Source organism: Cebidichthys violaceus, unplaced genomic scaffold (genome assembly GCF_023349555.1).
Source record: "Cebidichthys violaceus isolate CVI_PGR_0920_01 unplaced genomic scaffold, fCebVio1.0.p SCAF_31, whole genome shotgun sequence".
In the NCBI taxonomy this organism is placed as follows: domain Eukaryota; kingdom Metazoa; phylum Chordata; class Actinopteri; order Perciformes; family Stichaeidae; genus Cebidichthys; species Cebidichthys violaceus.
Window position 1 is genome coordinate 527698 of NW_027176495.1, and position 15585 is coordinate 543282.

General features: G+C 45.4%; 1 protein-coding gene across 1 annotated transcript; it reads right to left on the reverse strand.

The window, feature by feature from the left end:
• Window positions 1-850: 850 nt before the first annotated feature.
• On the reverse strand, window positions 851-6275 carry sesn1 (sestrin 1). The gene is made up of 9 exons (XM_068724721.1): window positions 6029-6275; window positions 5174-5239; window positions 4863-5063; window positions 4582-4764; window positions 4074-4310; window positions 3678-3932; window positions 3391-3581; window positions 2998-3142; window positions 851-2898 (listed from the first exon to the last, which is right to left on the reverse strand). The coding sequence occupies exons 1-9, from the start codon at window positions 6128-6130 to the stop codon at window positions 2812-2814; spliced, it is 1467 nt and encodes a 488-aa protein (XP_068580822.1). The 5' UTR covers window positions 6131-6275; the 3' UTR covers window positions 851-2811.
• Window positions 6276-15585: the final 9310 nt, after the last annotated feature.

The window sequence follows — 15585 nt, forward strand, 5'->3', positions numbered from 1 at the left end:
AATCACATCGTTATTACATCGAAACAAATCCAAAACGGCACTTAAATGTATAAAAAAAACAAACAAACTGTAAGTTCCCCCAGTTTTCACAACAGTGACCTTAAAACAACCACAAGACAAGCTGATGCTTTAAAAACCCTAATCGTTGTTCCCTACATAGAATTTCTCAGGTTGATATGAAGGACAGTTGGCTGGCTGATATCAAGCTTCCATAACTGATGTTTCATATTCCACGTAGAGTCTGTGAATGCCACCGACTCACTCCCAGTGATTGCTTATCGACAGCCTTCTGTGGCCTCGACGGGAAAACACCCTGAACTTCACCTCATCTGGGGAAGTGAGGGACGTTTCCCAGTGAGGTGTGACACGGAGGCAAACGGGAAAGAGAGGTAAAAGTTCCTAGAAGGAACTCCCCCCCCCCCCCCTTATCTTCACCCGAATGTTAGTCATGAACAAAGAGACTTTGACCATGACCGCACCACAGGGACGGGGAGCATTACCTGGTTCCCCGTGAGTCACAGAGTTCTCACACAGTAAAATGAAGTTCACGCGAAAGCTGCTGGACCGCACTAATAAACCGAGTTCAGCTTACTGTCAACGAGGTTTATTATCAAACAGCTGAGTGTACTTTGGAACAAGGTGTTCCAATAACACCATATGTCTTCTTATGAGACATGCTGCCAGGGGTTTCATTTCCTATACTGGTGCAACTGAACAGTGGAAGTGAGCTGATGGTGACACTTGATTGTGCTGCGACTGTGATGAGGCTCCTCCACTATCTACTGCAATCTCTTTGATGAAGCAGTGAAATTAAACTGTTTAGGAGAAAACTACGAATGATACACAACAATTTAATATCATAGTTTATTTTTTTTTCCATCTTTTTTCTCTCGTATATTTTCATATTAAAAAAGTGTCAGTAACTGACATCAGTCAGAAGTTTGAAAAAAAAACAAACAAAAAAACAACTCCTTTCTCTCAAACCACTTCCAAATGTACCATTCCTTTATCATCATCATCATCATCACCCTCCGGCTCCTCCTCCTCACTCATTCATTTGTCTGATTCTCTCAATCCACCCTCACAAGAATGCAGTACTTTACTGGTTTTAGTAAACAAAAAAAAACAGCAGAGGTTTCACACCTCTGTTCAAAATAAAAAATAAAGCTGCTTTTGCACTGGTTAGACTTCCCCAGCAGGGAAATAAGCACAGCTACAACCTTTTTGCGTTCGACAGCTATTTCGACCGCAGTCGGCCCCGTGTGAGGGCCGGCCCCGCCCGCCCCCCGAGAAATGGGAACACGGCAGCCCGGTAAGAGTCTCTGGTCACCAAAGAGCACTTCTTAAATGTTTTCATAGAGAAAAAAAACAGAAGAGGTATTCATTTACTGGTAAATTCACAATCCAAAGCTTCGAAAGTGTTAGAGCGACCAGGCAGCTGGGATAGGCGGAAGACAGATACGGTGTGGTTAGGGCAACCGGAAGCAAATCCCTCCTGGAAAACCTGGTTTCTAACTTTCTTCTTGATTAGCTTTTTTTTTTTTCTTTTTTTTTCTCTCTCTCATTACCAGAAAAGTAAAGACATCATTATCAACAACGAATGATAAACAGTTATCTCACAATAACAGAGCTACAGCAGAAGCAAGAAGTCTTTCCTTCAAAGTGCCTCGCTTTTTTTTTCTTTTCTTTTTTTTGACACATGAAATTCAAAAAGGACAAACTTTTTTTTCTTTTTTTTCTCTTCGTCATTTCTGTGAAAGAAACGCACACAAACATCCACACCTCAGTCATCATAAACACAGAAGTCATCCACACGCTTACAGTCAAACTCAATAAGGGGCTCAGACAGTGTTCTTTGAGTTTCTTTCCAAACCTCCTGGTTTTCACACACTCCTTGGATTAGCTTACATTGACATTAGAGATGGGGGTAGAGGACAAAAGGGGAGGGAGGTAATGCAGTGGATTTCTAATGGATAGGGGACTTAGGGGATATAATGAGGGATGGTGGGGGGGAGGGGGGTGATTTGGGGATCAATATGACCCCATTGAACACATTATGGGAGCAGCATCATCAGCACCTCTGCACACTGTGCTGGATAGTTCAGGCACACAACAAAAAAAACAAAAAAAACACCACCCAAACTTAATGCTTCCATCTCCAGTTGCCACGAACAGCAACTACGTCGACAACAACATCCACTTCTCTTAATACAAAATGAAATAAAAAGGTATTAAAGAAACTAAACAAAGATAACAGTGACGACAGAATCAAAGTGCAGTCTGTTTCTGGCTGCACAGCTTGCTGGTTGTTGTTTGTTTGTTGTTGTTTTTTTTTCTTCTCAGTGGGTCTTCACTCTACCAGGAGACAGAAGAGATCGGCAACAAAACGTGTTGCATTGCTGGAATACTGGGACATCGTCCTGGATGCCTCCGGTGTCGGCGCTCAGGCCCGGAACAAACCCCTCAAGCAGAGCAGGGGTTTGCTCCAGGCGGCCCTCTCTTGGTCAGTTTTGGCACTGCAGGCAACACAAACTGAATTTGTGTATCCACTTGTAGTTTGAGATGATTTTCTTCAATAGTTCCTTTGATTTTTGATTTTTTTTTTCTTGCTTTCATTTGTTCTGATCCTCTTCTCAACACCCATCCAATAAGCACTGTCACAACCCAGGGCTTCTCTCGTCTCCTCCACACTTTTGTTGAACCCCCCCCCCCTCCTTTTTTCATTTTTTTCCCCTCTTTCTTGAAGTGTCCCGTAATGAGCAACGACAATGACAAACAATAAAAAACAAAAAAAACAACGCCAAAAGCACTTCATGTCATGTAGCGGGTGATCGCTCTCAGAGCGTATAACAGTTCTGCCTGCATTCGCGCTTCCATAAGAAGCAGATTAACGTGGACCTGCAAGAGAAACAAGAGACCGTTATTAAACACTGGACTTTAAAATCGACCAGCTAAAACAGCCGCTTCACATCAGGCCAGGGTGGATCAGGATCTCACCTTCTCGGAGTGCTGAAACTGCCTCCAGAAACTCTCATACATTCGTTTGGTGGTCTTCTCAGGACTACACACCATAGTCTTGATATAGATCTTAAAGCTACGGTCCAGAAGCTGGTTTATCTCCCCGTAATCATAGTCATCATACCTGAAGAACACAGAGAAACACAATGTTAGGCAACAGTGCTGATTTAGCATATATAGGCACAATAAAAGGTTACATCCAATGGAAGTTAGTGTAGGAGTAGAGCGGACATTGCAGCAGTCGCAATGGCAACAGTACATATAAAAATGGCCGCCAAACTGACCACCCTGCTATTGATTGAATGGGAATGTCCCTTCAAACCCCCCCCCCCCATCCTGTTTACGTCATGCAACAAGACCGATTTTTCTCACCTGATGCCGAACATGCAGTGGATGTAGTTCCAGATGGCCCTGCGCAGCATACTGGTGTCGACGTCCTTGTGCGTCGCCATGGTGTTGTAGGTCAGATTGTAGGCCATCTGGAACTTCTCATCCAGCATCTGACCAACATCAGGGTACAGTCTGTTGACCAGAGAGAAGCCGTGGTCCTCCCAGCTGTAGTCCTGGAGAAGAAGAGAAATACAAAAGTAAATAACAGTCACACAGACCATTCCTTTCAGCGTACTGTACTCTGTATTCAGACTGTATTTGAGCTCTACCTGCACTCTGAATGTGGGCACATGCTCCCCTCTCCTGGAGAAGTCCTTGTAGCCATAGCTGGGGTCCTCAAAGTGTCGGGAGATGTCTCTGGAGGGGACACACTCCTCGTCCTCCGCCGTGACCACGAGCATGCTCTCGGTCTTCTCCCTCTCGAAGCGGGTTGCCATCTCCTCCTGGCTGGCCTCCTCGTCGTCGCGGCACTCCTGCAGCTGCTTCATGCGCTCCATCAGCACCTCCACCTCGCCACACATCTCCTATGGAAACAAAAGAGCGGGTCTACAGTTGAGAAAGAGTCCTGCGGGGAAGCATCCTCACTCAGCTGTCTACGCACAGGGACTACGCTGCTGCTGCCTGGAGACACTCTCTCGCTCTCCACGCCGTCCTTTACCACTCACCTGGTTGCCGAGCGAGTCGTCGTGGTGATTAGCGTGGCTGTTGCCATTGGCGATGTCGCAGACACAGTACTGGCTGAGGGAGGGGGGTCTGAACGTGTGGCCCCCGTCGCAGTGGATCTCGGTCGTGATGCCGCAGCCGAACGTGAACGAGGCGAGGGAGTGGTAGTGTGTGAGGAGGACCACGGCGTGGATGAGCTCCGCCAGGGACCAGCTGTGCTCCTCTGCTTTCAGGAGGCGCTGGAAACAAAATAAAGAGGAAAAATAAGTACGAGTATAACATCACTGACCTTTTCGTTCACCCTTCCTACCCAGTTTATTGCGTCTTCCTTTTCCAGCCTCACCCCCCCTTCCTCCCTCAATCCCCCCTGGTCACCGTACCTCTACTGCAAGAACTTCCCAATCCTTCCAAGCTATGCAGCTGCAGCTCTATTCTGGCCTACACCCATGATCTCAGCCCGTTACGCAAGACTTTTCATGTCTACCCTCCAGACCACGTCCGTCCTCTCACCTCGATGTGTTCCTTGGTGAGAAGCCACGGTCGGTGGGCCAGGATTTTGTTGAGTTCCCCGAGCTGCTGCAGCTTCTGCGGGGCGCCGTCCAGGCCGTTCAGCCACTTGGGATCCCCCCCGACCTGGAGGAAGTCGCTCACGTGGAGGTTGACCAGGTAGGAACACTGGTGTCTAGCTGCCGCCTGCAGGATAAGAGGATGAGAGATCAACCTCAAGACATCGCTCGACTTCAAAACGGGTAAACGAGGCGTGGGGCTCGACGCCGCAGGACGGAGCGTACCATGATGCCGATGTAGTGTCGGTCGTGCAAAGACAGGGGTCCGTCCATCTGGAGCAGGTAGTGCTGCGTCCGGAGAAAACTCCCCAGGTACTGCGGGTGGAAGCCCATCACCAGGGAAATGTTGTCCAGGCGACCGAGGGCTGCAAACGCATCCTCAAATATCGACTGTGTCCTGGCGTCCACTTTACTGACTTGAAGAATCTTACAGAAAAATAAAATAAAGCAAACATTAGAGAAGCGGTTTCTTACATAAATGACATGTATGCAAGTGAGTTAAAAGTCTGTGGTGAGAGTACAGACGGTCTCTGTACCTCTTTTTCTGGGATAAATCTGCTTGGTCCGTTTCCTAAGGGTCTTGGGATCCTTACTCCCAAGTCCTGTAAGACAAAAAAAAAAAGAGTAGAAAACATTCACTTTAAATACCACAGGAAAAGCAGAGAAGAAGCACAGTTAGTCTGCGATCGTCACTTCTCATACACCGTCACTGTAATGCAGAACCAGTGTCTTTGTTTGTCTGATATCAATAACCTGTGAGGTCTGTGCTGCTCTACAGAGACAACTGCAATCAAAATGCAATTAAGGGTTTTATCTCCGATGTGAACGCCGCTTACAATAGAGTCATAACACATTTACGCCTAAAATACATTTACATTAAAGTCTTTGGATTTCTCGTTAATTATAAAACTAAACACACACACTTCGCCTTCTTGCAGAAAGCATCGCCTCTTGTGTGTCCTGTAACTTTCCGCTGCTTGTCCAGACATGTCTGCTCGCGGACACCGTCCCGCAGCGCACAATGGAGCGGATGAATGAATGACCCAACGACTTGTGTGCATTATTCACAAATCACACCGAGGGGTTAAAAGCGTGCATTTAAAAAACGTGTCACTTAAACCCAAAGTGAGTTCTCAACTGAAATGAATTTCATCTGAGCCGATGTCTTGACCGATGACCCCAAAACTCTTCCTACTCGTAAACAAGCCTGCACAAAAGACTGCACTGCAGCTTGTTTGTTCAGAGGAAAAAGCGTCGCGTAAAAAAAAAAAACGCCACAAAAAATTGTGACACTTGTCTAAATCCCGACGTCAGGTTGAAGCTTTAAAAGCGCCGCGTTTCTTAAAAACACTGTTATTATAAATCCCGAATCCGCTTTTTCGTCCTCTTACCTTTTTGCTTAGCCGTTCACAATGGGTACATATCTTTAACAGGTCTGTCACGGCAAAATAATTATTTTCCACGTTTTCTGCCGGTGCGACCGCGTGCCTCATCGCGTGTCCTCGCTGCACTTTGATTATTTGAAGGGAATAAAAAAAAAATATATTCTGAATGGCTCTTTGCTCCTCTCTTTGTTCCTTGAGGCACTGGGTAAAGTGCTCGGCTGTCAGCTGTTGCAGCCCTACAGCAGAATACCGTCCTCTCTCGCTCATACATTCGGTAAATAAGTCGAGGCTCGTGTGACTGACGTGCCCAGCGACCAATCAGGGGGCGAAAACAGCCTTCCCGGCAAGCCAATGGCGGCGAGCAGGAGCACGTGGGGGCGGAGCTAGCCGTGAAGAGAGACAGAGAGAGAGGGGGGGGGGGTCCAAAACGTGAGCAGATAGAACAATCCCCCCCTCTCTGAGGAAACATCATCACTTCTCTCTCCTTCTTTTGTTCCCTGCTGCCGTTGATCATGATCGAATGTACTGTAAAGCAATGCAATCTGCATGTTTAACAATGGCAGCAATCAATTCGAGGTGATTGCTCGCTTGCTTCTCCTTCCTAATCTTCTCCAATCAATACTTTAAGCAATCATGGTTCGGAGTGAGCGGCCTGCAGGATTACTAGATATAGTTTTCTGTCACACTGCCAAATGTTGCTGGGGGAAAAAAAAAAGGGCATATTTGTGGTATCTGTGTGATCATCTGTTGTAATGTGCACTCAGTGAGAACAACAACAACAACAACAACCCACAGCCAGCTCCATACAGCAGCAAGTCCCCCCCCCCCCCCCCCCCCCTCTATTGGCTCCACGCTGCACTGGGGAGGGGGCCAGCAGAAGAAGGTGCTTTGCAAAGATCGGCATCAGCACGGCAGCGGAATGGATGGATCGCTTGCAGGACCTGCTGCAACAACAACAACGGCCCTTCAGTTAGTGGGTTTGCACCCGCAGCCTATCAGACCACAGATAATGTGATCCACCTATCAGGCCCCAGCAGAGAGGAGTCCTTTAAAAGCTGGGAGGAAGCAGAGACTGGGAAGGCAGGCCTTATGGTTTTGTTTATCCCAGTTTAACAATAACACGTTCATCGGATAGGTGTGTAACTGGTTTATCACACCGCGGTGGTTAGAAAGTCAATAATTACTCAGAATGATATCAGATGAGATGTACCGAAAAAAACACACACCGTGTACCGCAAATTTGATATGACTGTATAATAGCTTCCTTCAATAACACAAACAGGTCTGGATGTGGGAATAATTTTTTTAGTCTTTGAAATTCCTCGTAAACAAGAGACAAACAGTTGTAATTTCATGTAAAAGCACACGTGGGTCAAGTGTTGTTTCCTCTGTGGATCGCCAGCAACCACATTACAAAAGCATCCGCATATTGGCCGGTGTGTGAGCGCGCACACACACACACACACACACACACACACACACACACACACACACACACGTGCACATCTGTGTGTCATGTTTCTGCTGGAGATTTCAAAATAACATGTTTACCAAGCAAATCAAACAACAAAAAAAAGAAGCTTTTCAGAGATTTCACCAAGTCTCATTTTAGTGGAATATTGTACATTTTCACTGCAACAACTTTGGGTGTTTGGGTGGACTGTGAAGGGATACCCAACAAAAAACAAGCTGAATTTGGTGACGAGGAGATGGTGAGCGGAGGCCAAGAAAAGGCAAGTTCGCCCATGTGCACTCCAATCCAGAGCCTGCCCGGCCAGTTTGGCAACCAGCTGCAACAAGTCCCCAGCACAGTTAGATAGCACAGTGTTCAGCAGGTTCATTGTGTGAACCTGCCCTGCCCCCCCCCCCCCCCCTCCTGAGGTCACAGGGTGGGGTGCAGGGCAGCGGTAAACATGTTCCCAGGGCTGGAGTCAGCACTCCCAGGGATGCTGGGAGCCCCATGGCTCAGCAAAGCTGCAGAAGAGGCTGGTCAGCGTTAGGGCTTACGACACGCCGAACCTTTTCACATAAAAGCGCTTAGGCTGGGGGGGGGTCCGGCCTCGCGGACAGGGCCAAACACTATTGTCAGAGTGCACGCACTGACTACTCTGTAGGCTTTACTGTACTCACATCAGGAGTATCTCTGTGTGTGCGGTGATCCGGGCGTATCGCCTCCTTCCTACATCAAGGCTGTGATTACACCTTTAGTTCACTGTGTCTTTGATCCACTTGATATGCATTGCATTAAGACAGACTAAACATCCAATATAATATTAGATACGCTCTGGGAGGATTCGGATCTTGACTTAAGGTGTTTTGGTCCAACTATTGATGCTTTTTACAGCTGACGTCATCAAAAATATGTGTGCGCATGTTAACAACGGAAGTGGCTTCCCCCCCCCCCCAAGCCATCCTGACAAGTTATCAACCTTTACACTTTCAATTGAAATCTTTTACCAGCATCAAAACGTCTGCTTGTTGCATGTTTGGTTGTCAGAATCAATATTCTCGATCTCGATCTCGACCGTCACCGGACTGATAAAAAATATGTGTTTTTCTCTGGCGCTGACACGATTTAAGAAAACGTGAGAAAATCTTGGCCTTCGATAGATTATGCCTGGCTTGTATTACGACCTGCGAGACGTCGTGGTGTCTCCTGAATCTGGCTCAGAACATTGTGTGCCGTGTAAAAACCACACTGCAGGTGTCTCGCCGAAGTCTGAAGACCTACATCTTTAGGCGTCTCACGTATTTGATGTCACCTACTGTTGTTTTCAAATGGCTAATTGCGTTAAGCTAAAACCTAAAACTTACAAGACAACACAGAGGCTGAGAGACTCATTAGTTGTTGTAGGAGATAAACCAGTGACCTTTTAGCAACAGGATTGACCACTAAGCCACCGTGACACCCTGGATGTGTGTGTGTGTGTGTGTGTGTGTGTGTGTGTGTGTGTGTGTGTGTGTGTGTGTGTGAGATGGGTGGAGTACCGGGGTTAGGGACAACATTGGGAAGATTAGTTATGACGGAGGAAAAGGCTTCTGGAAACAACAGGAATCATCTCAGATTTGTTTTAACAGCGTGTCTATGATCAGATCAGCGATCACATTCCCAGTAAGCTTACACTAATATTAATCATACAAAATATTCCCATTAAGAGTTTTTGCCAGAAATATTGTTTTTTTTTCTTCACACAAACACTTTCATGCCCGTTGTAAGAAGCTGCTCGTTCATATTTGCTTGAACACCATTTTTACCTGAACTGAAGCTTCTTAAAATTGAAACTTTCTAAAAACAAACGTAATGCCGACTTTAAACATTAGCTTACGCACATTATATGGAAGAGGAAGCAGAGGCTGACATTCTAGAAACAGTGGATTCAGACACATTTTGGGTAAAAAATGTGTATTGTGCTGCAGAAGTGTCTTTTTTTTTTTCCCCAACAGTGAAAACGTTTTAAAAAAATTTGCGAAAACCCTTCAAGTCTACAGTGTGTGAGTATCACACACTGTATGCATAGCATCAGTCAACAAAGCGTGAAGTATATACCACAAAAAGAGAGAAACCATGTCTAGGGTTTAGGGAAGTAAACAGATGTGCAACAGTTGACATGTTGAGGTTACTTTTATGAGGATTACTGTAGAAAGAGGTATGAAAAGTGTACATCTGGTACAAACAATTTGTAGTTTTAAAGCCAAGTAGCTTTTTCATTAAGCTCCAACTGTCTGCTGTTCAGAATGAGTTCACTAAACTTTTTATAAGTTAGAAAGTTTGGCAGCTACTTTCTAAAATGCTCTAAAAGCAGTTTCTTTATGAGCGTGGAGAAGAATTAACGACAGGCTTGAACCAATAAAGAGGATGGTAAAAGCTAATACGATTTAAAAAAACACAGAGAGAGAGAGGAAGCCATGCCAGACGTAAACTCTGCACATATGTGTGTGTGTGTGTGTGTGTGTGTGTGTGTGTGTGTGTGTGTGTGTGTGTGTGTGTGTGTCTCAGTGCTGCGGCTGCTGTGTTTTCTCATGCAGTAAGACGTGAGGGAACCGCAGAAACTGTGGGGATGTTCAACAAGTGGCAGAAGTCCACCAGACCCGTTAAAACCTAACCTATCAGTGCTCAGAGGAGAGGAAGCAGAAAACTCTCGAACACTGACACAAGCCTAGCAACAGGCGTCCACCAATCACAGGGGAGAACAACAGTTACAGGAACCAATCTTCTCTGCTCTTTCTCTCTGCCTCTCTTGTTTCTCTGAGAAAAAAAACAGAAGAAAAACAGAAGAAAAAAACTTTTGCAGAGGTATGAAGTTCACTGAACAAACTTATCTGGTTTGTTTCATGGGAAATAATTCAGTTTACTGATTTATTTGCTTTATCTGTTTGAGTTTCTCCGGCAAAGAACTGGCAAAACAAATGTCTCTAAACTTAACAGCAAACACAAAATCACATGGTTCAACTTAGCCCAGAGGCTCACAATAGCAACTCTCATCTGTGAAAAACAACTCTTAACTTCTTTAGCCCATGTAAACAGACGCTCTCTCAAACCGACAGGGACGGTTCTTATCAGTCGTAAATCGATAACAACGAAACACAGATCTACAACTAGGAGGATGGTTTTAAACTTGTGCATAAAGAGTGAAAAAGTGCAGACTAAGAGGGTATCCCCCACTCTTCAAACACAGCTCTGTGTGGAGCCTGTTCTCCTATCACAGAGCATTTAACTGAGCAGACTGGAGGGTTAACCCTTACCTCCCCACCGGCACACCACCTGCAAACCGTTCTCTTATTTTACAGTAACCATCCTCTGAAGCTTAGGACACACTTAGCAGCAGTTTTAGAGTGAAAAGTGAGGGTGTCATGCAGTGTAATGGTATCCTTATAGATATATATCAAGACTTCTGAGCCAATGTTGAATCAATGTGGGAATTAACTGGACCAGTGTTGCCTTTTTGGCCCTCTTTGAGCAACTCTTGGTCCCTTTTCTTCCCCCCCCCCTCTTCTCTGATCTGTGTGTTTTCTGGCAGGCTATCAGAGTGGAGCGGTCTTGCCAAGCGCCGACTTTCCTGAGAGGAGAGGCGTGCCCCCCCCCCCAGACCAGCGGGTCCTGAACCAGCGCACACCAACACCGAGAGGAAGCAGCGTTCCCTGGCTTCCACGAAACGCAGAGGAACTGTGGAGACCTCAGGGAGCGCACGGAAAAAGGAAAAGAAAAAACTAAAAACCTACAGATCGAGGTATCTGGGACAAAAGATAACCTCTCATTTATGACTTTACACTGCCCCGCCGAAAACGCGAACGTACACAATTCCCTAAATATTCTATACGTACGGTGGGCTGCAATACGGGAGAAAAAGGCGTTGGCCTGCAACCCCTGTGTGCACGTGAGGAAGAGTGAGTTCCCGGGGATGTTATTCTAACAGGGAGAGAGGGCAGCTGTCACAATACAACAGGCTCCAAGAGAAAAAGATCCCACAGAAAAACAGAAAATACCAAACCCTTCCCGCGCTATCTTTAGCTTGATGTCACAAAGCCACCCCAAATCAATGAAAAAGACGGTCCTCTTTTTCCGCTATACGTTGTCTCTATTTCTGTGATAACAACCCCAGCTGGGCTTTGACTGCCCCTCTTCATGACGTTAACCGACATAACACCGCAGGGCGAGGGTTCAAGAGACAAAGCTCAGAGGCTTGCAAAGTATCCCAGCAAATGTTTCAGATAGTGAAGACACGCTCAGGGAAATCTAGCTAAAGCTTATCTCTGCTATCATCCCAAAACATGGGACTAACAAAGCTGACCTTAGACCAGCGTTGGGACTCGAACAGCCCAAAAGAAAACAGCCCCTCTGGTGGGACGCTGCTGTGTGCCTCCTGGCACGCACAGCTGTTTTTCTCTCTCTCTCTCTCTCTCTCTCTCTCTCTCTCTCTCTCTCTCTCTCGCTGACAAGACCACAGCTCTGCTGACTGAGCAAAAAAATGACTCATCTCACTCTGGGAAGCTGTCCAAAAAGTTGTTGATCTTCACCCTGTAATTGTTAATGGGCGCTGTATAACGCAGCACGGGAAGAATCAAACCCTTCACCTGTCGCCGTGAGAATACAGAACGCCGGTGATTCATTCCCAAAAGTACCGATTAAACAACAAGTTCACAACCGGAGCTCACGGCAGACAGCGCTCCGGACTTTTTGGGGTCATCCGCCACTGAACCTGAGGAACTGTCCCTGCCTAACAGAGTTTATATCATTTCAAACAAGGGAGTCAACGAACAGGTTTTATATGAACAGAACAAGAAAACTCTGATAGTCCGGTGGAATACATTAACTATTGCACTCTGTTCTTTTGCTAGAGACAGTTTTACTTCTCTTTTTCCACCATCTATCCACTTGATCTGTAACCTTCACCAGTGTATGTTTTGATTGCAAAGTTGAGAGTGGATGTGATACTGCTGTACTTCATGGGGGGGGGGGGTCGGGAGGAAGCGATATGGCCTAATCGTTGGCCTCAGAACCATTTTGTCCGTGTCCTATTACTTCATGAATAGGCAATGAGCCCCGGCACCGAATGGCGGAACAAAATCGCAGGCAGAGCCTTGTTTGAGTGCGACGTCGCAGTGACTGCCCCATTAATGTTTAATCCTTTATGAAATGTCCGTTTGATTAGGTAGAAACTCGATCACCTCCTCTTCACTGACCCAACGTTTTCAATATTCCTCGAGGATATCTAAGACGTTGATAACATGACATTGAACAGTGGAGACAGAGACGAACAGCACAGAGTGAAGCTGGAAATCCTGATTTAAAGTCGCATGACTAGAGAGACATTCAATACATATTGTCACTGTGTTTGTAAATAGTTAAATATCGCCGATTACTATTTCATCACCTCCTCACATTCAACATAAGCTTCTCATTTCTTCAGGCTGAGGAGGACTAGCCGCTGTGTTTGGTAAACTACGGAGCCCTATCTGGATAACAAGTTTGGCTGGAGATGCCGGACTTCCCAAAATCCAATTAAGAGCAGGACAAACCTGCTTACGCTACCTTACACTCTGATTAGCATCAAGGACAAGCTTACAGTGGAGAAATACAACACAGTGAATGTGCAGGTTACTTCTTTTAACCCTATGAATTAATATACGGTGAAATTCTGCTTTGTTTAGGAGGTAACTCTGGGCTACAAGTGTAGAAGATAAGCTAGACAACCACATGCTATCTATTGCATCTGACATTATAACAGATAAACACTTCTGTTGATGTGTTTATGGTTTTAGGAAAGCCAACAAAAAGACACTGTGTTCTCTCTTTAAATGCAGAGCTGTGAGGAAACATGGGCTCCACCCATTTAATTCATTTTGTTTACTCTCCTTGGTGGACTCTCAATAAACCAGGCCAGTAAAACAAGGTCACTGGGAGAAGCCTGAATAACAGAACAGTACAAGTAGGTTCTAATAAAATGAAGTGTTCAGATTACAGAATGGACTCTTGCACCACAAGTTCAACTTCAAACAAAGGTCCAAGATGGTCGACATAAAAATATACACAACGAAGCCATCGGACTCAATTTGTGGGATAGGTAGCCACACACACACTAACTCAATAACACACGTAAATGCATGTTCCCCTCTTGGGACTACACACACACACGGCGAGTTCCTCAAACTCAAGCGCCTGACACGAGATCATGAGTTTACTGTCCAAGACACCCCTGGAAAAAAAAAAAAAAAAAAAAAATGCTTACCAAGGCACATTATCTTCACGGGCCTAAAATATGTCCATACATCCAAGTTAGGGAAACAGTGAACACTGAGTGTCTCACAGAAAATAAGTAGTGAAAAACTGTAAAATCATTAAAATATCATAATAATCAAAGTGCAGCAGCTTTTGCAAACCATCACCTGTTAAGTAGACATTTTAGATTAGCATGATAGACAGTCTAAATGTATCTAATCTGCCTTTTATATGCTTCCATGCTGTGTTTGCTCTGCAAAAGCTACGGGGTGGGAAACATGTATATCTAATAAAATATTTATCCAAAGTAAGACTCTTCAAAGAAACATGTTCTCACAATATCTGTAGCTTTTTTTGGTTATTTATTTATTCATTTTGTAAATGTAGGTTGAGTTTTTTTAACCCTGGCTTTAAAAAAGCACTGGGTTAAGTGTAGCGCTTGTGTGTATGCTTGTTCTTCACTTTTACAAACTCTCCATGGACCTCATAACCCTGACAGAAGTGTGTGTGTGTGTGTGTGTGTGTGTGTGTGTGTGTGTGTGTGTGGTCCTCTGGCTCACGCCACAGGTAGTGTTGGACATATTTGCTCCGTGGTTAATCAATTACAGGCCTGTGGGACCAAAGAAAAGAACAAGCCGACAGCCAAAACTCGTCTGTATCATTCCCCTTGTGGACTCAAGTCTGATTCCTCGAACCAACTTTGATGTGCCAGATATAATTAGGCGATAAGATGGCTTCTGTCCAGTGTAGCATTCCCTGCTCATGATCAATAACATTAGTCATTTACTTTCACGATTGTCTTGATTTGTATTAAAAAGTACACTGACCACCAGTTGAACGGTGGACGGCGATGTGCAGTAAATGGTCTTGCATAACTCAAATACGTAGACAACAATGTGTTAACTGGCAGTGACATGTTTGACAAAAGATTATTTACCTATGAGGAGGTTGATAAGCAGTAACAACAGTACAGACTGAGTCCCACACACACAGTGTCTGTAGTGTGCGAACGTTGTGAGTATCCATGTTATGTTGAAGAGAGGAAGAAAAAGGAGGAGAGCATCATCATCAGTCTGTACCTGAGGGCTGAGCAGCCAAGTAACTGAATAACGTGATCCAACAACACAACGGGTTTGTGATCAAAGAACTGTGGCGCTCCAATGCTGCCGATGTTGTAAAAGTCCATACTTTCACTAAATAAACATGCAAATATATCAAATCTAAATTTAAATGCATTTATTTATACCTACTAGTGACTAAGACATTTGTGTGGGACATATTTGACACTGTAATAATCGCTATTATCACTTTTATTACTACCGATTTAGCCAAACGCATGACTTTCATAAGTGACACCCTCATCAGCGATTATGTCACACATAATGGCCGCGGGGGTCAAAGAGGGCATTCGCAATGAACGAAAAGATGGAGCGTGGAAAGAGTGATGAGAGAAGAGTGATAAACGGTAAGAGGACAGAGGGAGAGGATTATTTGAGCAGTGTGCGGAGAGAAAGCGCCTCGTCTCTTATCGCGGGTAAGCAAACACCCCACATCGTCTGGAGTGACATCATTGTCCCCGAGAATCAATAACCAGCCACTTCCTGTGCAGCGGGAAAAATCGATGACTCTGTACACTAGATTACCTATCCGTGCCCACTCACCTGAGGAGGCACACACAAACACACAACTAGTGCACACACCGTAATGCAGAGCACATACACGGGGAGCATTAACAGAAACAAACCCCCCCCCCCCCCGTCACAGTTTTGACCAAGGCGAACAGTATTTGTGCGGCTTCAGTGCAGAGTCAGCCCATTATGGGATTAGGGGCGGCCACAGCGCGGCG

Coding starts and splice junctions, on each gene's coding strand:
- sesn1 (XM_068724721.1), bottom strand. CDS start 6,130: ATGAGGCACGCGGTCGCACCGGCAGAAAACGTGGAAAATAATTATTTT. Junction 5,240..6,028: donor GTGAACGGCTAAGCAAAAAG/GTAAGAGGACGA, acceptor TTTGTCTTACAG/GACTTGGGAGTAAGGATCCC. Junction 5,064..5,173: donor GATTTATCCCAGAAAAAGAG/GTACAGAGACCG, acceptor TTTTTCTGTAAG/ATTCTTCAAGTCAGTAAAGT.